Source organism: Ascaphus truei, chromosome 2, assembly GCF_040206685.1.
Source record: "Ascaphus truei isolate aAscTru1 chromosome 2, aAscTru1.hap1, whole genome shotgun sequence".
Lineage (NCBI taxonomy): Eukaryota > Metazoa > Chordata > Amphibia > Anura > Ascaphidae > Ascaphus > Ascaphus truei.
Window position 1 is genome coordinate 129,096,661 of NC_134484.1, and position 23,595 is coordinate 129,120,255.

Consider the following 23,595-nt stretch of genomic DNA (forward strand, 5'->3'; position numbering starts at 1 on the left):
ATGAAATCAGTGAAGTAACTATAGAAACCAATTTTTTCAGCTCCATATCACACGTCTCACACCTCAATTGTCTTTATTATCATCTGCTGTCAGATCCTTAATCAGAAATGTGAACAGGCTTGATGATTTATTCAGCAGGGGAAAAGAAACTGTAGGTCAAGTGAAAAAAAACACACACACCACACACACACCACACACACACCACACACACACCACACACACACCACACACACACACCACACACACCACACCACACACACCACACACACCCGTAGGTAGTTTCATTTCATTCTGTTCCCAGTAGCTATGGGCCAAATTCTAGCAAGCTGCAATATTAAGGATCAATTAAAAAAGCTCCAATTAGTGGAGCTTTTATTCTCTTAGGCTAGAAAAGTCAGGAAATTGATATTGGGAAATGTAAAAAGTCAGCTACGGAGAGAAAGGCTGCAGACATAAATGAACGTATTTGTGGATTTCTACAGTTGCTATGCAGAGGCCTCTGGGAGTAAAAGCTTAACCAGCCTAAGCTATAAACTAAAACCCCCGTAGCTAAATATGAACGGAGCGAAAACAAGGGCTCCATCTCAGAGCTGAAAACTGCTGGGCTCAGAAAATTAAAAGCCCGAGGCATTTTCCATTTAAAACGAAATCCCAGTACCGCCTCCCAGCCAAAGAATTATAAGCAGTATCAGATTTACAAAACGAACAATTACCCTGGAAAAATGTAGCCTATTGTACATGCCCAGATGTTAAACTCAAAGAACTCCCCCCTTCTTATTTTAATCTCACTAACATTACGCTTGTAAAGAACAGACACACAACCCCCTCCAACACTAAGAATTCTAGTTTCCTGAGGACCTTAAAACAATGCAAAAAAAAAAAAAAAAAGCAAGGAGACTGACTAACCTAATTTGAAATGCTGCCCTTGCCTCTGGCGATTCCTGTCCTTGCCCAAGGCCTGTATAAATGGCATGCAAAATAAACTCTGACCTAATTGCCAAACTTTCCCTCAAACAATGCAGAATGTAACCTAATAAAAGGCAAAGCTTGCAAACTTGAAAGTCTTACCTCTTTGGCTTTTTGCTTTAATCTCAACTGTTCTGGATCCTCTTTATTTGAACGGCTCTGTGAAGGGACAGGATCAAAAACATAAATCAAGTGTAATTAACCCTTTTAAGCCGCGATTTCCTGCAGCCCATTAGAACTCAGTGCAGAAAGGGTTACAAATAAACGACTACATTCTTAAACATGCAGCAACTGAAATATTTAATGCAGAACAATTTTCTCCTGTGATTAAAAACCTTTGGAGGGGAAAAAGGGAAGAAAAAAAAAGGGCCTCAGTCCAGGATTTGTAAGACTCTTTATGTATACTCCCTTCATGCATTTTCATTCTTATTTTTCATATAGCTTTAACGCCTGCGCACTGGCCTGGGGGAAGCCTAAGCTAAAGACGCCAGTGCCGTCACTCAAGTCGAGCAATGGCATGACCTTGTCAGTAATCCAAGCTTCAATACAGGGGAGAGGAAGAATACAAAGTAAAGAAGGCCGAGACAGGGACGTACAGCAGGCAATTGGAAATGTCATGTAATGAACATGTTAGAGACATCATAGATAATATTTGTGTGCAGGTGAAATAAAATATTTTAAGAGGCCCTCACAGAGAACTTACAATTTAGCAATATAGAAGCAGCCCATTTCTGGTGTACAATCTACGTACTATTTTGTAGACATTTACAGTGAATAAAATAGGACGTATACAGGTTCTGTATTTGGGATGGTAAAAACTCATTCTACAATGCATACATTTACAGGTTAGCAAAGCTTTGCTATTGAATGAGTCCATTTACCACCAGTGAGACATGAAAGGATGCCGGGACAGGAAACCCTTTGCATCTCACCGTACTAGAGGCACATGATTTACGTGTACTGCAGCCCCTGCTTCTGTGCAGTGAATGGATTAAAATGATTGGCCTTACCTTTGCTGCTCTGAATAGCATTTCCCGCTCTTCTTCATTTTTGCGCAGTTTCTCCAAGTGTTCAAGCTGTTCAAGAAACTTAAGCTGTGCTCTGGTATCACTAGACTTGACATACCTATCACTATCCTGGAAGTGAAAGAAAATGTAGCATATGGGTTAGAAAACCACAAACTACAGGGAGAAATAACACCCATTCAAAAAGTAGTCACATTTACTTTTCAAACTACTTGCACATAAAACAGAACTCCACCCCCCCATGCATGCGACTTGAGTATGTGACCAGGTTTTATAAATACAGCTATCCAGCCAGCGCATTAATTTTCCTGCAGGTCCTCTAAATTAGTGATATCTCCCCTCAATTCGTCACAAATCTAACCTTAACGCCGCCACCACAAAAATTTACGTCCAGTTGTACTTGCAGGGTTTTTAGGCCCTATTTACAAGGAAAAATATGTAATTTGCACACAGACATCCATTGTAGCAAAATGTGTACGAAAATGCAATTAGTCTTCAAAGTGTTAAAAGTTTAATTACACGATACTTATTACATTTTAGATTTAATATCTAAAAATAGTACAGTGCTTAGTTTACAGAAAAAATAATGCTATAAGAACACAGTACAATAAATACAAACAGATTAATAAAATAATGATAAAAAACTAGAAAATCTAATTAGGTTACCGCATAACACCAGATTCCGCCGAGGGTCTTGAGTTAAAAATGAGGTGTGTCAAACATTGACACTCCCTTTGTTGAAATATAATTTCATATACCAAGTCCATGGTTTTTATCCTAAAAATACACTGCCTATCCTTAACCTCTCCCTCAATCTCCAGGGACACCTTTATGACTTGGAGGGAAAATAGTTTCTTTTGAATCAAAAGATGCTAATATATATATATACATATATATACATACATATATATATATATATGTTTGCTGGGTGATAATGGTGAAAGACAGGGTTGCAGACCTGTCTAAGACATGCAAATGAATATACAGGAATATTTACAGTTGCTTTATGCTTTACTGTGGAGGGTTTTAGTCACTTTTTTTACCCACCATAACCTTAATAGTCGTATATGTATATGTATATATATATGTATATATATATATATATATATGTATATATATATATATATATATATATATATATATATATATATATATATATATATATATATATATATATGTATATATGTATATATGTATATATATATACATACATACACATATATATACACATATACATACATATATATATATATATATATATATATATATATATATACACATATACATATATACACATATATATATATATATATATATATATATATATAATACCCCATAACTATTGTTCTATCATATCTGTAAGGATGTCACTTTCAATATTGCATTGGCATAATTAAAATACATGTGTGGATACCAACTTTTACATAAAACAGATGACCTGTAATTTCTTTTATATCAATTTAATTAGTTGAGTTCCTTGGTCATAAATAAAATCTTTCACATTCTTGTGAATTGTATTATACTTATTATTGTACTATACTTAGGGTGACCAGGTGTCCCGGTTTTTTTTATGCCTCTCCCGGTTGCCCCACATTCTTTAAAATGTCCCGTTTTTTTGTGGCTGTTCCGGTTTTGGTCATCAGAGCAGGGGGGGGGGGGGGGAGGGGGCGGGAGAGAGCAGAGAATGCAGGAACAGAGCAGAGGCCGGTCTGACAGTAGCTGCAGAGGGTGGGGGCAGGGTTACAGGCAGAGGAGCCCCAGCAGGAAGACAGTGGGAGCTTTGGTGTCTGCTGCCAGGGCTCAAGATGGCTTCCACCCCAATGTTCCTCAGAGGCAGGTAGGGACCAGAACGGGACACACACGAGATGCAGCATGAGCAGGGGAGAGAGAGGATGCATGGGGGTGGGGGAGGGGGAGAGAGGCAGCATGGGGGTGGGGGAGGAGGAGGAGGAGAGCACACAGAATGGGGGGAGAGAGAGACAGCACACAGAATGGGGGAGAGAGACACAGAGAATGGGGGAGAGAGAGACACAGAGAATGGGGGAGAGAGAGAGAGACAGAGAATGGGGGGGAGAGAGAGAGACAGAGAATGGGGGAGAGAGAGAGAGACAGAGAATGGGGAGAGAGAGAGACAGAGAATGGGGAGAGAGAGAGAGACGCACACACAGAATGGGGGAGAGACGCACACACAGAGAATGGGGGAGAGAGACACACACAGAGAATGGGGGAGAGAGACGCACACACAGAGAATGGGGGAGAGAGACGCACACACAGAGAATGGGGGAGAGACACAGAGAATGGGGGAGAGAGAAACACACACACACAGGTAATGGGGGAGATAGATGCACACACCGATGGTGGGAAAGACACAGAGAATGGGGAAGAGAGAGACACGGAGAGAGAGACACAGAGAACGGGGAGAGAGAGACAGAGAACGGGGGGAGAGAGAGAGAGACAGAGAACGGGGGGAGAGAGAGAGAGACAGAGAACGGGGGGAGAGAGAGAGAGACACAGAGGAGGGGGGGGAGAGAGAGACACAGAGAACGGGGGGAGAGAGAGAGACACAGAGAACGGGGGGAGAAGACACAGAACGGGGGGAGAGAGACACAGAGAACGGGGGAGAGAGACACAGAACGGGGGAGAGAGACACAGAACGGGGGAGAGAGACACACAGAACGGGGGAGAGAGACACACAGAACGGGGGAGAGAGACACACAGAACGGGGGAGAGAGACACACAGAACGGAGGAGAGAGACACACAGAACGGGGGAGACACACAGAACGGGGGAGAGACACAGAAAGGGGGAGAGACACAGAACGGGGGAGAGACACAGAACGGGGGAGAGAGACACAGAACGGGGGAGAGAGACACAGAACGGGGGAGAGAGACACACAGAATGGGGGGGGGGAGAGACGCACACACAGATAATGGGGGGGAGAGAGAGACACAGATAATGAGGGGGAGAGAGAGACAGAGATAATGGGGTGGAGAGAGAGACACACAGAACGGGGGGAGAGAGAGAGACACACAGAACGGGGGGGAGAGAGAGAGACACAGAACGGGGGAGAGAGACACAGAGAATGGGGGGGAGAGAGAGACACAGATAATGAGGGGGAGAGAGAGACACAGAGATAATGGGGTGGAGAGAGAGACACACAGAACGGGGGGAGAGAGAGAGACACACAGAACGGGGGGAGAGAGAGAGACACAGAACGGGGGAGAGAGACACAGAGAATGGGGGGGAGAGAGAGACACAGATAATGAGGGGGAGAGAGAGACACACAGATAATGGGGTGGAGAGAGAGACACACAGAACGGGGGGAGAGAGAGAGACACACAGAACGGGGGGAGAGAGAGACACACAGAACGGGGGGAGATAGAGACACACAGAACGGGAGAGAGAGAGACACACACAGAACGGGAGAGAGACACACACACACACACACAGAGAATGGGGGAGAGAGATGCACACACAGATGGTGGGAGAGACACAGAGAATGGGGGAGAGAGACACAGAGAATGGGGAAGAGTGAGACACAGAGAATGGGGAGAGAGAGAGACATAGAATGGGGGGAGAGAGAGACAGAATAGGAAGGGTGGAACGAGAATGGAGTGATGGGGGGAACGACAATGATGGGATGGGAGGGAGAGAGAATGGGTGTGTGTAAGGATGTGTCCCCGCTAGCACTGAGCGGGCGGCGGTTACTTACATATATAGCTATATGTAAGTCCCCGCTCATTCTGTGCGCGCGGCGCTCGTGCGTGGGCACACACGCTCACACGCGCTCGGCGCTTAAGTAAACAAAAAACATATACTTACCCACGTGCTCAACTACCCGTAATGCCCCACCTCCCCCACGCGTACATGCAGGACACCCGGCGCTCATGCTTGGAGCGCTCTCCCAGCATGAGCGCCCTCAGAGCCAGTGAGGACTCAGCCTAAGAAGGGGGGACAAAGAGCGGTGGAGAGACATAAAGGAGACAAAGCGCAGTTGGGGATGTCATTTTTTCATAAATATTTTTTTTTAATGTGTCCCGGTTTTTACTTTTGTAAATCTGGTCACCCTAACTATACTTATAAGATCTGACATAAGTATAATATTTAGTGAACGTATAAGGACAATGAAAATATAACTTACCTTTTCGCATCTGGTTGGGGAATTTTACCATCCCTTTAAAAAATGTTTTTTTTTTATTTTTATTTTTTAAAACACCTGCTTATTTCCACTGTCAAATCTAGGTTTTAAAAATCACCCCACTTTCCAGACCAAGCTTTTGGGCCCAGATAACTTCCATTTTAGACAAATACAAAAAACAAGCGGCCTGACCTGCCATAAAAACAAAACAAACTCTGTATTCTTAAAATGCAACTTTTAACTCAAATTACCCTCGTGTGCCAGATCCCTGAAATATTGAATATTTTTATGACTTTTTCCAACTTTATATAATTATGCCCCAGATATAACATTCTATTTTAAAATCAGGGAATCCACAAGGATTTACTTTTTTTTGCAACCCTGTACACTGCACTATGCATCCACACCTCTGATAAACCCTTGTGCAATTTTAATTGCTTCATTATAGAATTATTATACAGCAAAGGAAAGCATGTCATATTGCATCATTGGTCATTTACATCCCCAGAGTGTGACTTTTGGACTTCTGATGCAGACTCTGGAATGGCTGAAACAAGTGGGGGACACAGTATATAATTGTAGAACATGTAGAGAGAGAGAATAAGTAGGGAACAAAAGTCCCAGAAGTCCATGATGGTTGTGTTGTGTAAAAAGGGAACGAGTAAGCACCCAGAAGCCTTCAGGACCAGATATGATACTGGGCTTAATTGACCATATGGTCCATCACACCTGTGAGCACGTGACCTGTATATGGGACAAGGGTCAATACACCGGTATCTAGCTGACCCACTATTCATTTTCCACAAAAGTTCCCTCAAATGATCAATATCTCCTGTCAAGCCGTCCCAATATACCATCTGTCACGGACAGCACACTTGTGAGCACATGCCATATATGCAACCAGGGTTAATACACAGCTAAACTAGCCAACTTGCCTTCCTCCTTCGCAAGGTACTTCAAATGAGTTAATATTTACCCTACTCCGTTGCAGTCTAATCCAGCTCCACCACCAAAAGATAAGTGCAGACAAAATATGTATCGAACAATATGTATCTGCAAGGGTCTAACGTCCCGGTTTAAGAAAAACTATGCACTTGACACAAAAATCTTTTGTAGCAAAATATATCTGAAAATGTACTTTACTCTACAAAGCGTGCAAACAGTTCCTTCAGAGATCAAAGTATTGCTTATGTCTTTATTAAAGAATACAGTGCTTTGGTTACGGAAAAATGATTACTACAAATGCATAGTTATAATAAATGGAAACCAGTTTCTTAAAATAAAAAGATAAACATAGAATCTAACTTCCGTTATCATCTAACATTGATCAGATCTTTCCCCAAAGCGTTGAATGGAAATTGAGATTTCACGCGCTTCAGCATGGACACTCCCTTAGTTGAAATCTAATTTGTTATTCACACATGCCAACTTTTATGCCCAAGCCTTCTGCATTGAAACACATAAAACCCACCCCTGTCGTAAAACAGCTATTTGGTTGACATCCAAGACTTAAAAAAAAAAAGACAAAAAGAAACCCACACACCCACAGTGTGACTTAAATTTGACTCAATATACAAGACATCATAACTTAATTTTTCGAATACCATGTGTCATGGGAGAGGGGGTTTGGCCCGGTATTAAAGGGGTTACAGCCCATTTGGCCACCGCCTGCTCTCACTTGGGAAGCAAGGGGTTAACTGGACTGCGGTCCAGCAATGTGTTTTCCCCTTTTTCAGCAACCAAATGTATATTCCCCTGTAAATGTGTATTGTTCCCATTCCAGTGTTTGCACCAACACATACACTGGGATTGGTGCGGGAGGGAAAAGGTTAATGTTAGTTCAGTTTTATAGCCCTTTATTCCCTTTTCCCACCTTTTCAGGCTCCATTTTGCAGCTCTCCATAAGTTGCCATTGCAGCCCAATGCAACCTTATGGAGATTCCGGCGATTTGGGCCTGTTTCGGTAGAAGACCTGCAGGTGGCGCCCAAGAGGAGGAGCGGCGGTTCCCCATTGTAAGTCAATGGAGCCATCCATTTCAATGGGGATTCCTCAACGCCAACCTCCAGGAACGGGTTGGCAGCCATCCAAACCGCAGACCACAAGAGCGGAAACATTTTCTTAAAGAGAGCTTTGATCACACTGAGTTCAAGTTCAACTACAATTGGCATGGGAAACTTAGGTTCTAGGGCACCCAGCAATAAAGTTTTTTTTGCCCCTAGACCCTAGGAACCCCGACACACGACCACCATCGGGTCCGAGAACGAGGGACCCCCGCAAAGGGTCACGGCCGCCACGAGGGTTGTGCCATTGTCTAATGGCGGAGCGGAGGTCCCATTGAATCCCATGGCGGCGCTCGCACATGCATTTCCTATGGCGGCGCCGGCCATTGATTCCAATGGGGGAAAACAGCAGTGTGGTGTTAAAACGGCGAAGTCCAAAAGGGTAAAATGTGTAAGCCCATATCTCCAGTTCTGTGAGGACCAGAGGGCTGGGATTTGGGTCGCATGTAGTCACTGTTCCGGCATGACTGCATGGCCATTTCCAGCCCTCTCCGAACAACCAGACGGAGTATGGGCAAATGTGAAAAATTGTGGTTTTCCTAAAGACTTCAATGGCGGAGTTGCTCCATTGAAAGCCTATAGCAACGCAGCCCGTTGATTTCAATGAGAGAGTGAAAAGCAGAGATTTATTTTAGCTATGGCGGAGAATCCTGCATTAAAGTTAATGGGGGATTTTAACTTGTTTTTTGTATCTCGGGTTCTGGGGGTCACAGAGAGCTGAAACTTGGCCACCATGGAGAGTCACCTCTGGCATGAGGGACTGGCAAATTTTAGCCAGCTTGGGCCAGCAGAACGGATTATTTTAATATGTGAAGGTATTAAAGAATGAATTGTATTTTGGGTCTGGTATAAAAACTCAGAGCCCATATGGTATGGTAGTGCTCAGGATGGGAGACAAGTGGTCTATCATAAACCCCTGATCAAAGACTCCCCCAACCCCGCTTGTGTACGCTATCACAAAGGAAGACAGGACATGGGTACTTGATGATAAGTCTTGTAATTCCCACCTTGGGACAAAGGGGTTGTTGGCAAAGCCAGACTTTAAGACGCCAGGCTTGTGGGCAGGGGGCTTGGGAAATAAGCCCCTGATTAGAATAATATCCACCCAGTGGGCGGGTATTACGGTGCCCCTCAGGTGAGGTGGCAAGGAGAGATTGGGTGCAAGCAATTGTTCTCCAATGACCTGCACTCAATGATAAGGTATAGGACTGGAATTACATATAAACCAGTGTCAGTCCTATACTCAGTGGTCTTCGTGTCTTTTCGTGATGTCTTCATCTGAACCTGTATTGTGGAAGGAATTGCCAATCCTGTATCCTGATTGCTTTCTTGTCCAACCGTGAAGTAAGTGTCTATATTTTGCCTGTTATTTTTATATCTTGTGTGTTCACCTTCTTTAAGGAATAAACTATATTTATTATATCCAAGTCGTGTTCAATTCAACCCAGATATTTTGGTGTGTATTATAACCTATCACTAGCTACCGTGACACTTAGACATATGCAATCTGCACTGTGTTTCTATGTGTAAACATACACACCCGCATCTAAAATTTGCCTGCCCAACGTTGATTTTCGCAGAAGAAACATACCTGTCTTTTGCACCTCAATCATGAAAGGTTTAGCATCATTTGATTAATCTCATTGCCATTGCAACACATCTCTATTTGTTGTTATTATTGCAAATTGCTGCCAGACCCAGGATATCTTCATATCCCTCAAACTATTTGGTGACCTGTATTTCAGGTATGTAAGATTTTCTTTGAGGCTGACAGCCCATGATCTGGGCATCGTCTACAGACTTCCAAACTATACATATTTCCCTTTTAGTGGTCCATCGGTGATAAACCCCAGGTTAAGCCCCCTTTCTAGATCAACACTGTGGCTTAAATAACCTTTTTCACAAAGACCTCTGGAATGCCGTTTTTTCCTTGCGTTTCAAGGATATACTTATGCATCTTTCTCCCCACTGCAGGATCATTTCCAGGCACCCGAGGGAATTCAATACAGTTGAGTAAGTGCACCTACTCTACTCATCTTGGCTCAAAACAGAACCAGGCAGGGGCTTGGACTTGTCAAACACAATTCTTGTATTTTTAAGTCCATCTGTAACCACATTAACCCCTGAAGTACCAGATTGATTAAAATACCCAATATCTCATGATCTCATCGTGACATGATCTATAACAGTATGGTCAGTGCATACGTTCTTAATTGTAATCTCTCTAGAACAGATACATGGGCTCCAGAGCTATAGAATGTACAGTAACACAATGAACTGCTACAGAGCAAATCAACCAGTTCTGCAAGTTACTAAAACATTGACTGTATACACAAGTGGTCACTAGTTAGGGAAAGTCCACGTCGTCACTGTACAGAGTACTTCAGTAACAAAAATTCAATGAATTGTATATTTTATGTTTGAAAGTATTGCAAATAGTGACCAGTTCAAAGAAGCAACTACATTCTGCAATGAACAAATAATGCAATATTTAGTATTCAAGAAGCTACATTTATTTTACCTTGTAGTTTGTAGCCCTGTGCTGTGCAGCCACTGTCAGTTTTTCAATGATCCCTCGTAATCGCTCCTGTGTAGCGTGGGAGACCAAGTTCACAACATCAGAGTGAAGTTCCTTAATGTCATGCCTTTTACCTGTGCAAGCAGAGAAAATCCATTACACGTTTTAGTGGGAGCAGATAATGGAAATAATTAGCACAGCAGGTGTTCTGTTCCCTCTAGAAGTCATACCCATTAAGTATTGAGTTTTGTAGATTATCATTTTCCTGGTAAGGTCACAACATCAAAGATAGACATTGCATTAATAAAACTTCTTAGCCTGAAGCTTCAGAAAGTATAGGCAATGTTTCATGTCGTCTTTAGAACATATGCTTCCAAGTTCAGTTTTAGGACGCCAATAAGAAGTATTCAAAATTATATTGTGTTTGGAGGGGGGGGGGGGGGGGGGGGAAACAGGGGGGAGAAATTTGATGCCATTTAATTCATATTACATTAATTTCAGCGTTTGTACAAGAAATGTTATACAGTATATGGTTCCCGGAAACAAAAACAAAAGTAGCAAACGGTTTCAAATTGTAAAAGCAATATCAATCTCAATGAAAAAGCAGACTGCCATGTCTGGGTAAAACAATTTGGACTAAAAACACACCTAAATAAATATATTTACAGAGAGGTCATTATAACATAAAATGAGGTAAAAAGAACCCTATGCGCACTCCATATGGGCGGGCAGGAAACATCCTACTACTAGTTGAGACTACTGGCTGCACTAAACTTAAGGATAGCACCAAACGGTCAAACCACAAGATCAGACTTTCAGATCATAAAATCTACACGGAACACAACGCAGTCTTAGAAAATGATCTATGTCTACATAAACTAACCGAAAAAATTCATCTGGGAGCAATCAGAGCAACATCATTACAGTGGCCATAATAACAAAAGATAAATTAGTGCAACATCACAAAAAAGTTATTTATGTGGGACTCTTAAAAACAGATCTAACGAGACAGATAATTGTGTGTCAGAGCTGGATTGTAGTGGAAGCTCTATAAAAAATATGAAATAATAATAATAGTTTGTTCTTTTATAGCGCTGCTAGTTTTAACGTTGCGCTTTACAGAGATATTTTGCAGACAGTCCCTGCCCCGTGCAGCTTACAATCGTATGCAAGTGCCTTTAACCCCTTTTCCAGATTCGTGCTATAAATTATAGTTCAGTCTGTTAAGAGATGTTATACATACAATAGTCTAACTACAGTATATATCCTGGAACCTAAATTAAATACATTTATCATAGAAAGAAAAGTGTTGCTATCTTGCCTGCATTAAACTTTCAACCTTCTGTATTTCAGAAACAGGCCATCCAGGATAGTTTATTTTTTATTACATCCTTCCTACACTGGTGAACAAATGTATTTGCTTTATGGAACATCAGGGAAAAAGAACAGAAAGTGCACCCCTCATGGTGCAATAATTTTTTTTACTAAACACAAACAATAATGAAAATACACTCACAAACATTCAAGTTTTAAAAGCAGTGGCTTTAGAGATTGTGTGGAGACAGAGCGTTCTTCCTCTGCAGGGATACTTCACCCATTGAGTCAGTGTGTCCGCTGCTAACAGACGCTTGGGTAGTGCCTACGACCTTCCGCACCACGTGACCTTCCAATGGTGTGTCCCAGCGTCACTCCTTCACTACGTCCTCATGTCGTTTCAATCGGGCGGATCAGGGATGATAGCACAGCACGGCTCCCAAAGTAGCACGGCTCCCAAAGTAGCACAGCTCCCTTAATTTTCCTCCACAGTGGCATGCAATCCACTCTTACTCCCAGCATCTCTCCTCTACCAATGGAAACTACCCTATGCATTTCGAGGCGTGGCCTCTTTGTCAGAGGTGTGGTTTCCAATGGTAGTCCTTTAATTTAAATACCGTATTTCCTCGATTCTAAGACGCCATCGATTGTAAAACGCACCATCGATTTGGCCCTTACAATCGAGGAAAATTACTTTTTCACTTACGATGTTTCAGGAAAGGTCCCATGTCAGCGGAGGATGAAGCGGCGGTGGTGGCGGCAGTAGAGGTCCCACGTCTGCAGATTTTTGAAGATGGACAGTGGGCAAGTGTGCGGTGGGAGAACAGGGCTCAAGTCTGCAGGTGAATGAAGATAAGAAGACAGCGGGCATGCAGTGGTGGTAGCGGCAGCAGATCATAATAGCAGGAGAGCTGAGCAGGAGCAGAGCGGCATAGGGGAACAGCTGGGAAGGAGCATACTGTGACACCAGAAGTTGACCTGTGTCTGACTTCCGGTTACAGTGTGCTCATCCCCAGCCTTTCACCTATGATGCTCAGCTCCTGCTCAGTTCTCCTGCTATTATGATCTCCTGCCGCCATCTCCACCGCACGCCCGCTGTCTTCTTATCTTCATTCACCTGCAGACTTGGGATCTGTCCTGCTGCCGCACACCCACCCGCTGTCCATCTTCAACCATCTGCAGATGTGGGACCTCTCCTGCCGCCGCCGCCGCCCGCTTCATCCTCTACTGATATGGGACCTCTCCTGAAACATGGTAAGTGAAAAGAGGGGTTTAGTACTGTGGACACTTTTTATTTTGTATTTTTTTAATACATCGATTCTAAGACGCACCCCGATTTCAGACATGTGAAAATCGGAAAAAAGGTGCGTCTTAGAATTGAGGAAATAGGGTACATTGCGTCCTTATCACCTATACCACTTCGGTAACTCCCCCCATGAGGTAATTAGTATCTTTCAACCTCAATTCATTGACTTAAAAAGTCTTCCTCTTCTACTTGTCTGTTTGAGGTATGGATTCAGTACAGACAATGTAAACAAAATAATAGAAAGCAAGTAATCATGATGCGATATACTAATCCTAACTATATATCCTCCTTATATAAGTGACATGCCTAATAGTCATTATCAAAACTTTTATATATACAAAAACAAAATATAGATATAAGTGCATACAGCCAAATTCACTTTTCCTGTCATAAATACCAAATAATAGCATCTGTAATGCCAAAAGAAATCTTAACCTGGATAGCGACACACATAGTTACATACACAGATTCTACTTTACCTATTTCAATTATGAAAAGGTTTTGCTCTCAAACTTTTGTATTCTAAAATAACTTGTTACTGTATAAAGCACCTCAACCAGAGTCATTACACACCTTTCCCATAAAAATTGAGAAAGTATGTGTTCCTAAATAATTTAACATTATTAATTTAATACATTTGCTAACACCCTGCACTCCTAACTTCCCTATATATAATTTTTTTTCCAGTAAAATAGGTATAAGAAAAATTAATACTTTACTTATGTAGCAGGTCTTAAAGGACTATAAATTTAGTGTATTAACAAGAATTAGAGTGTAGAAGTGTATTGACACCTCCACACTCTAACTAGAAGCTCATTTATGAGTGCACTCTGGGGCGGTTAGTTAGAGTGTGGAGGTGTCAATACACTTCTACTCTTTAATTCTTGTTAATACACTATTATCAGCTCATCAGCTGCACCCAACGCCAAACTAGGCGTTCATGGGCACACTCAAATTTACTATTACATTGTTACTTTAGTGAGCTGTATATCCTCTTTGTGGTTTTTACTATAAATTTAGATTTTATTATCATAAGAATGAAACTGAATCAATTTCCTCATTGAGACCTTTCGCTGATAAAGTTCCTAATTCATGAATCCAAAAGGTTTCTCTGGTGTAATTTAAGGAATCTGTCTCCTCCCTTTATTCCCAGCTCAACATGGTCTATACCTATCACGCGCAGTCCACAACGGTCCATGAAATGCTTTAATTTCAAGTGCCTCGACACCCCATGTGTTAGACCTCATTTGAGAATATTTCCCGTATTCTTAAAAAAGGGTTCTCTCTCATAGTTCTTCCTACATATTCTAATTCACAGCCACAAATTAAAACACACTACAAATTTAGTATTGCAGTTAATACAATTTCTAATTGGATACATTTTGTTAGTAATGTTTGATTTAAAAGAAATCACCCACATAGAGTATATAGAAACCCGTTACAGATGGATTTGTGGTACATTCAGCTATATCTACATTCTTAGTCCTTAAAAGTGTTCGCCCTCCTATATACCACCTTTGGACGTTATGTTATAATGTTTTTGAGAATTGGATCGCATTGGAGAATCCGCCAATGTTTGGACACAATATTATTAATCTGACTTGAAGCACCATTGAACTTAGTAATGAATAAAACTTCTTTAGTCTTGTCTTTGTTATTTTTCGTATTCTCCCTACTTTCCAATATCGTTAGTCTGTCTAATGATTGAGCTCTAGTGTATTGCGGTCTATTTTTGCTACTGTGTGCCCCTTAGACAGAAATTTATTTCTCAGAGAAGCAGACTGACTCACAAAATCTTCCAATCTTGAACAATTTCTCCTTAGTCTCTGGAATTGTTCGAAAGGTATGGTTTTTTTAATCCACTGCTGATGGCGATTGCTTGAAGCTTCAAGATATCTGTTACAGTCTACATCTTTGTAGAACGGCCTAGTTTGTATACTCATATCTTCAGCTATAAAAAGACTCTTTGACAAAGGCCCGCTGCGGCTGAAACGCGTCAGAGGATCCGCCAGACTTTTACCATGATGCCTCAATAAACTTTTCCAGTCACCATCTCAGCCTTCCTAGCGACTTTTTTCTACGGCAGTGCATCGTCTTTACCTCCGGTGGGAGGTGTGTCTATTATAAAAAGTACTAAAATCTAAAAAGGCAATACTTTGTGCGTTGACACTGTGAATTTGAGATTAAAATGATTTTCATTGTTATGTCCCATAAAAAAAATTAGTTCTTCCATACTCCATTCCCAAATTATTAAAATATCATCTATGAACCGATGAAAAAAAATCTTAAATGTTTAAAAAATGGATTGTTCTTCCAAATAAAAGATTGTTCCTAGTATCCCATCATGAGGTTTGCTAAACTGGGAGCAAACGTTGTACGTCATAATACAATTGATGTAGGCAAAAATTATAACTATAGTACATTTAGTTAGGATGTACTATGATATACAATAAATCTGGCTATATGTATCAGGGTAATGCAGTTGATGTGGTCTACTTAGATTTTGCAAAGGCTTTTGATACGGTTTCACCCAAGAGGTTGGTGTACAAAATAAAGAAAATTGGACTCGGTAATATTATATGCACCTGGATTGAAAACTGGTTAAAGGACAGATCAGAGGGTTGTCATAAATGGAACTTTTTCAGGTTGGCCTAAAGGCGTGAGTGGAGTACGTCAGGGATCGGTAGTGGGATCCCTGCTTTTTAACTTGTTTATTAATGACATTGAGGTTGGCATCAAGAGCAAAGTCTCCATCTTTGCTGATGATACTAAAATTGTGTAAGGTAGTAGAATCAGAGCAGGATGTAATTTCTCTTCAGAAGGACTTGGAGAGACTGGAAACGTGGGCAGGTAAATGGCAGATGAGGTTTAATACAGATAAATGTAAGGTTATGCATTTGGGATGCAAGAATAAAAAGGCGGCTTACAAATTAAATGGGGATAAATTGTGGGAATCCTTGATGGAGAAGGATTTAGGAGTGCTTGTAGACAGCAGGCTTAGCAATAGTGCCGGAAGTCATGCAGTAGCTGCAAAGGCAAACAAGATCTTATCTTGCATTAAACGGGTAATGGATGGAAGGGAAGTAAACATAATTATGCCCCTTAACAAAGCATTAGTAAGACCACGCCTTGAATATGGAGTACAATTTTGGGCACCACTCCTTAGAAAATACATTATGGACCTAGAGAGAGTGCAGAGAAGAGCCACCACATTAATAAAGGGGATGGACAATCTATCTTATGAGAAGAGGCTAGCTAAATTAGATTTATATTAGAAAAGAGGCATCTAAGAGGGGAGGGAAAGGGTTCTTTACAGTAACGGCAGTTAAAATATGGAATTCATTACCCATGGAGACTGATGGCAGATACAATAGATTTGTTCAAAAAAAAGGTTGGACATCTTTTTAGATAGGAAAGGTATACAGGGATATACCAAATAAGTATACATTGGAAAGATGTTGATCCATGGATTAATCAGATTGCCAATTCTTGGAGCCAGGAAGGAGTTTATTTTTCCCCTTATGAGATATCATTGGATGATATGACTCTGGTTTTTTTTGTTTGCCTTCCTCTGGATCAATAAGTAAGTATAGATAAAGGATAAAGTATCTGTTGTCTAAATTTAGCATAGGTTGAACTTGATGGGCGTATGTCGTTTTTCAACCTCATCTACTATGTAACTATGTACAGTAACTATATACAAATATATTCCGGAACAATACAAGGAGCTTTCAAAAGAACTATTCATCCCACGGGCAGTACAAAGGACTCAGGACCATCCCTTAAAGTTGGAGGAAAGGACATTTCACCAGCAACAAAGGAAAGAGTTCTTTACAGTAAGGGCAGTTAAAATGTGGATTCATTACCCATGGAGACTGTGATGGCAGATACACTAGATTTGTTCAAAAAAAAGGTTGGACATCTTTTTAGATGGGAAAGGTATACAGGGATATACTAAATAAGTATACATGGGAAGGATGTTGATCCAGGGATTAGTCCGAATGCCAATTCTTGGAGTCAGGAAGGAATTAATTTTTCCCCTTAATGGGGTTTTTTGTTTGCCTTCCTCTGGATCAATAAGCAAGTATAGATATAGGATAAAGTATCTGTTGTCAAAATTTAGCATAGGTTGAACTTGATGGATGTTCGTCTTTTTTCAACCTCATCAACTATGTAACTATGTATCAATGAGCTTAATATCTAATTTCTGGTGCCAGGTACTGTACAGGTAGATTGTGACATGCTAAAGGTCAAAAGAAGCTTAAATTAGGATCTTCAAAGACAGCACCTTTACAACCAGGCCACTCAATACTGTACATTGACAGAACATAATGCTGTATGTCCCAATAAAAATACACACTATTCTAGACTATTGTATACCAGGTTATATCAAGAAAAGAAAACAATGCAAACCCAACAGAAATATTTACGTTTAGCAATAAAAATGGCTATTGAACCCTTTAACGTCTATGGATCGCAATTTGGTTAATACTGTGAATGAGATACACTCGGGAAAATTACAACACCAAATCAATGTGGAAAGTCTTAAGTTAATTTTAAAGTAACACCATACAGACAGGTTTGTTTGGCGGGAAATGAATGAGAAATTATCATAGTTACTTTAGAATCTGGTTATTGCTAGAGATTAGATTCTTGTGAATGATGAGGGCTGTGCATAGGCACTGCAGTTATCTGGTGCTTACCTATGTCTAACATTCTCTTTTGAAGAGCAGATGTGAGAAGAAAAGGCTCATCTTTACATGACCGAATCAACGCACCAACCAGCTCAGAGTTGGTCGCCAAGATGCAGGCATGCTCTTCATTGAGGTTTACACCAGCCATAGAAGTGACATCATTGATATCATCTTCCTCCCTATAAACAATTAACAGAACAAATTATTTGACAGATCATTAAAAAAAAAAAAAAAAGTTGTAATTGCAAAAATGAGACCTTTTCATAGAGAATGCTGTACATGTTCTTTTAATACCACCATAAGGACACATGCAAGGTCTAGAAAGATCACAAATCATGAACAGTACAGAGAACTGTTGGCCCAAAAAGTAGTATAACATTCTGAATGTTACAACAATAGTATTGAAAGGAAGCAAAGGAGCACAGCCAATATAGAGATCCACAGGAAAGGTCCTATAGAAAAAATGAAGGGCACAACTCCAAGCTAAAACGGAGGGTAGTTTAATGAATAAGTGCACAGGGACCGAAACACAGCCCACACACCAACGCGTTTCGTTCCAGGGGACTTTATCAAGGTGACAAAACGCGTTGGTGTGTGGGCTGTGTTTCGGTCCCTGTGCACTTATTCATTAAACTACCCTCAGTTTTAGCTTGGAGTTGTGCCCTTCATTTTTTCTATAGGACCTTTCCTGTGGATCTCTATATTGGCTGTGCTCCTTTGCTTCCTTTCAATACTATTGTTCAGGACTGCCCGCAGTGGAACTTTTCTATGGATGGATTCTGGATTCCAATACACCCCATGGACAGGTAATGGGCAGTAGCCCTCATTTTGTTACCTTGGCCCCTATGTGGGGAAGTGTACATGTTAAGGGGGGTGAGCGGGGGAACCACATTTGCGGTAGTCATGCTGACTGACCGCTAGGTCCCATGTTTATGCCCCCCCTTGACCTTTTATTGCACATATGTTGTAATGATTTATGGAAGTTCCCATCTATTTACATGCTAAAATACAGTTTGTGAGTCTAAACACATATATGAGCGTCAATCTCTACATCTATACATATTGAATGTTATAACAGACTACAGAATGTAAACATTTTTTATGCCTAGAGCACAGGGAAATAAATCACGGTCAGCATCCGGCCAGCTGCACACAATATACACTTTGTGAATGTTTTGGGAGGATCCAAATACATCATCTTAATTACAGGGTTTGAAACAATAAAATTGTAAACTATAACCTCCATTAAAAATATATATGCTGCTAACAGCCAAAGTAACTGGTTATTATTTACAACGCTGCATCCATCACACTTTCACCAAACAAAAAACTGATCAATCTTTAAAACAGACTTTAGTGTAAATGAGACGCGAGTCCTAGACTGTCAGACAGAAGCAGCAAACGCTCTGCTGAACACTACTGGCTACATATATATGTAATCAAACCCGTAGCACACTGATTTTAGATTCTATTTTAGGTAGGTTAGCCTGGGGAGGTATATCTAAGAGTGATCACTATACATAAGAGTTTTGCTTTACACAGAACCTTTTTATTTTGACTGACCAATGCTGCAGGATTTTTTCCAGTCACAGAAGAAACAAGGTCCTTGCTTTTGGCAGTGGAGTCATGCAACAGATCTGCTGTGTAAAGATCTTAGAGAGAGTACAGCTGGCAACCCCACAAGGCCAAATACATTTAGAAACCTTGGTCTGTTTGCCAACAGCTGTTACTATGCATAATACGGACTTATTCTTTTCTAAAAATGTATGTGCACCAACTTTAAAAATCTGCCAAGGCAATAAAATTGTTGCTAAATATTTCATAACATTATAATAACCAATTAATTGACAACTTATCGAGAGTCCCGAAATGTTACAACATTTCAAAAGGAATGGCTTCCACATTAAAAGTGGAGAGCAGATAATATTTAACTACTTTCCGTACCATGATAAAAATGGTCTTTCTTGGCCTTCTTACCATTAGAGAAGGCATTCTGTATCAATTCAAAAAATTTATTACCATTTATGGCTATGTTTTCACAAGTGGCATAACCATTAAGATCCAACACCAGGGTCCAGAATGACCAACATTTTCAGGTTATGGAGTAGCACTCCAAAGGAACTTTCAAGTGGTTTATTAATCTTTACCAACATTTCGGTCCAACATAGTGGAACAAAACTTAATGATTTAAACCGCTCATCCTAGTATAGAAATTGGATCATATTTTGATCAATTAATTGGGTGCATGAGAAAAGTAAACAAGCATACACAAATATTTATCCAAGAGGGATAAAAAGAATTCCTCTGTTTGCACTCACTAATTAATGTGTGAAAAACATATTTCTTAGTAGGGCTTGGATTGGTGCAGACTGTTAAAACCAAAAATAAATCAATTGTGACTTTGTGAATAAATTTAAAAGGTTTAAAAAGTCCTGTTCACAAAGGGAATAAGTGGTATGAGACTATGAACTTTTCAGACTATGAAAACACATTAATATGTGTGTCTGTGTATTTGAATCCACTAACCACTCAGATTTGTAATGTTCAAATTTAAATATCTGGCAGCCCAGTATATTGTGTGACAACTGCTTTGTCGTGCTACTTTCTTCCAAATATTGAATTATGCCAGTCTCAGATCTTTTTGTGTAATTGAGTGCATGTGTATTGCTTTACAAATACAGTAGGCTGAAAAAGTACGATAAACCACATGTAGGTTATGTTGATATCTGAGACAGTGGTCAACCAATATTTGGATCAAGGTGGGTGAAATGTCTTTACACAGTAGAACAGGATCACTAACTCCTGTGGAAAAACAGCAAGCACACAAGATGACCAAGGACACTTCACAGGAGCCCATAAATGTATAAAGAGAAAATGTTGAAAAAAACAACCTTTGCAAACCATTGTTTGGCAGTGTTTCAAGGAGGTCAGAATCTCCCATTAATTCATGACTAATATTGTCCCAAATCTGGGCATATCTGCAGTCTTATTTACTGTACCATCTATTTAGAATAAATGATATAAAACAGCTTCTCTGCTTTAGTGTGCCTACATGGTCAGGGTTCCGTTGCAAGGACTATTCATCTTTATTGCACTTCCCAGTTTGCCCAAATGATATGCATATGTTCATTTAAAAAGCAACGATGTTTGTGTAGCATTGCCAGTGTGTTGTATAATTGACATCAGAGTGATCTTTCACTTCTGATGCCATGGACATCCACAAAAGTAGACAAAAAAACCTTAGGTTGGAGACAGCACAAATGTCTATTTGAGGTGACCAGCCGATATATAATTTGAAGACATTTGGCTCAGTGGTTTTCCAAACATGCTTTGGTGAACACAAACCAAGAGTGCTGGAAAGAACTGCACAAAAAAAAAAAAGGGGGGGGGGGGGGGGGAGAGAAGAGAAATCAATTTCTAGCTGCAGGCAGTTTACATTGAAGTTAGACATGGCCTCCTAGAACATGTATGTTTGCATCAACATGCTAGAAGTGAAGATGCTAAATGTATTCAAATATGTCTGATCAAACATGTCTCCTAAAACAATTAAAAACAGCATGGAAACCATGTCTGAGAAAGCTATATATCGGAAAAGTCTCCTATTTTAACTGAAGGATTGTTTTGTTTCCCAGCAGAGCTAATAGTAACAACTCCAGCACTTTTAGTTGCAAAATTAATAGGCCGTAGCAATTACATCTGTAGACCGGAAATAATTGTTCCAGTCAAGTGTGGCATTTCCAGTTTTAAAAGTGTAAACATCACCCCAGGCTCATCTCAAAACTTACCTTTCCTAGTCACGCTAATGGAATACATCCACATAAAAAAAAAAAAAGGATGCATAAGGTGCATTTTATTTCTTCAGTACAAATAAAAAGTGTGGTACTTTCCACCCAGGAATCATCTAAAATAATGCTTGGCCCCTGGGGTTAACAGCAGTATTTTTCAAACTATTGTACAACCAGATTTTAACACATTCAATGCAGTTTGTCAGCTGCTTTCATGTGGCTACTGGAGTAGTAGACTTGTAATCATACTTTATTGCATATTTGTTCCACAGAGCATCTACAGATTAAGGAAAAAAAACATATTCCATGACATAGACTCTGAATTTAAATTAGTCTAATAGGATGTAGGTATTATTGTCTTATTTTAATGTTCCAACGCTGCACTAAGCCCCTCAGGAGTCTCTTTTAAATTAGGTACTGCACCTAATTGAAGCCACCCTGATGGGGATATAAAAATGAATGAGCTGCCCAGTCATGTGTTGGGTAAAAACAATAAACCTCTGGCACCCCCTAGTGTTTTAGAAATCTATGGAACGCAATATCTGTAAATAATAGAGTGTATATGCCCTGTTTATTATGCATAGTAAGAGTGGGGGAAAAACAGTATCTAAAAATACTATTATACAGTCCTAAGCGTTGTTCATTAGAACTTTGAGCAGCTGTAAATTGTACTTTTAGAGTGCTTCTACAACATGCGAGATACACACGTGTACAATAAGTGTGTGTGTGTGTGTGTGTGTGTGTGTGTGTGTGTGTGTGTGACAATAAGTGTGTGTGTGTGTGTGTGTGTGTGTGTGTGTGTGTGTGTGTGTGTGTGTGTGTGTGTGTGTGTGTGTGTGAAGCAGTTCAGTAGTATTCGATAACTTATATTTTTTTTAATATTATTCAACTCTTAATGCCATCTAAGGAGTTTTAATATAAGGAGCATCCTTTGATTTCTATAGAAGATATTAGCACACTTCACGAGCAGTGCAAGATATTTGCAACACTTTCCTGTTTGTGATCACTTTTTGCCAATATTCCCAGCAGTTTGAGCTGCAAACCAACCATAGATAATGTTACCGTGGTAATATAAATACATTGTAGCTGCTGAGTTACACGGACTGAAGGATTGATTGAAACTGGAAGGCAGCCCGGTAGTGAACACTGGGAAGCAGCATCTTTGCTTATCGATTACTGGAGAATTAATTGATCGGCAGCTTAAGTAATTAGTTTAATAGAAAAAAGTAATCAAAGGTTGAATATAATAATAATAAAAATGTATTTTAAGTGCCACATAGATTGCGCTTTAAAAATCAAGAACAGAAACATTGTATTAAAAAATGGAAAGTGTACATTTTCCATTCTCAGTGGCAATACATGTGGCAATCATAAATAATACAAATAACAGATCATGGGAAAAAGTGCATCAGACATAGAAGTAACATTGTGGAAGAGGAGTCCCTGCTCCGAAGAGCTTACAATCTAATTGGTAGGGAGAATGTACAGAGACAGGAGGAAGGCATTCTGGTAAGTGCGTCTGCAGGGGGCCAAGCTTTATGTATCGTGTATAATATTAGCCACAGTGCTACTTATATCTTCTTTAAGCAAATGTGTCTTAAGGTGGGTCTTAAAGGTGGATAGAGTGTGCTAGTTGGATATTGAGGGGAAGGGCATTCCAGAGGTGTGGGGCAGTCAGTGAGATAGGTTTAAGGCAGGAGAGGGCTTTAGATACAAAGGGGGTAGAGAGAAGCCATCCTTGAGCAGAACGCAAAAGTTGGGGTGGTGCATAGCGAGAAATTAGGGCTGA

The 23,595-nt window shown here is 40.4% G+C and overlaps 1 protein-coding gene across 1 annotated transcript in view; it reads right to left on the reverse strand.

Moving 5' to 3' along the window:
* The window catches only part of TAF4B (TATA-box binding protein associated factor 4b), a 75,585-nt gene that overhangs the window by 16,130 nt on the left and 35,860 nt on the right, over positions 1–23,595 (reverse strand). Inside the window, exons 10-13 of the mRNA XM_075584873.1 lie at positions 18,031–18,200; positions 10,711–10,841; positions 1,977–2,102; positions 1,069–1,125 (exon numbers count right to left, since the gene is read on the reverse strand). Coding sequence (XP_075440988.1) covers positions 1,069–1,125; positions 1,977–2,102; positions 10,711–10,841; positions 18,031–18,200 — 484 coding nt within the window. The remainder of the gene's footprint in view (positions 1–1,068; positions 1,126–1,976; positions 2,103–10,710; positions 10,842–18,030; positions 18,201–23,595) is intronic.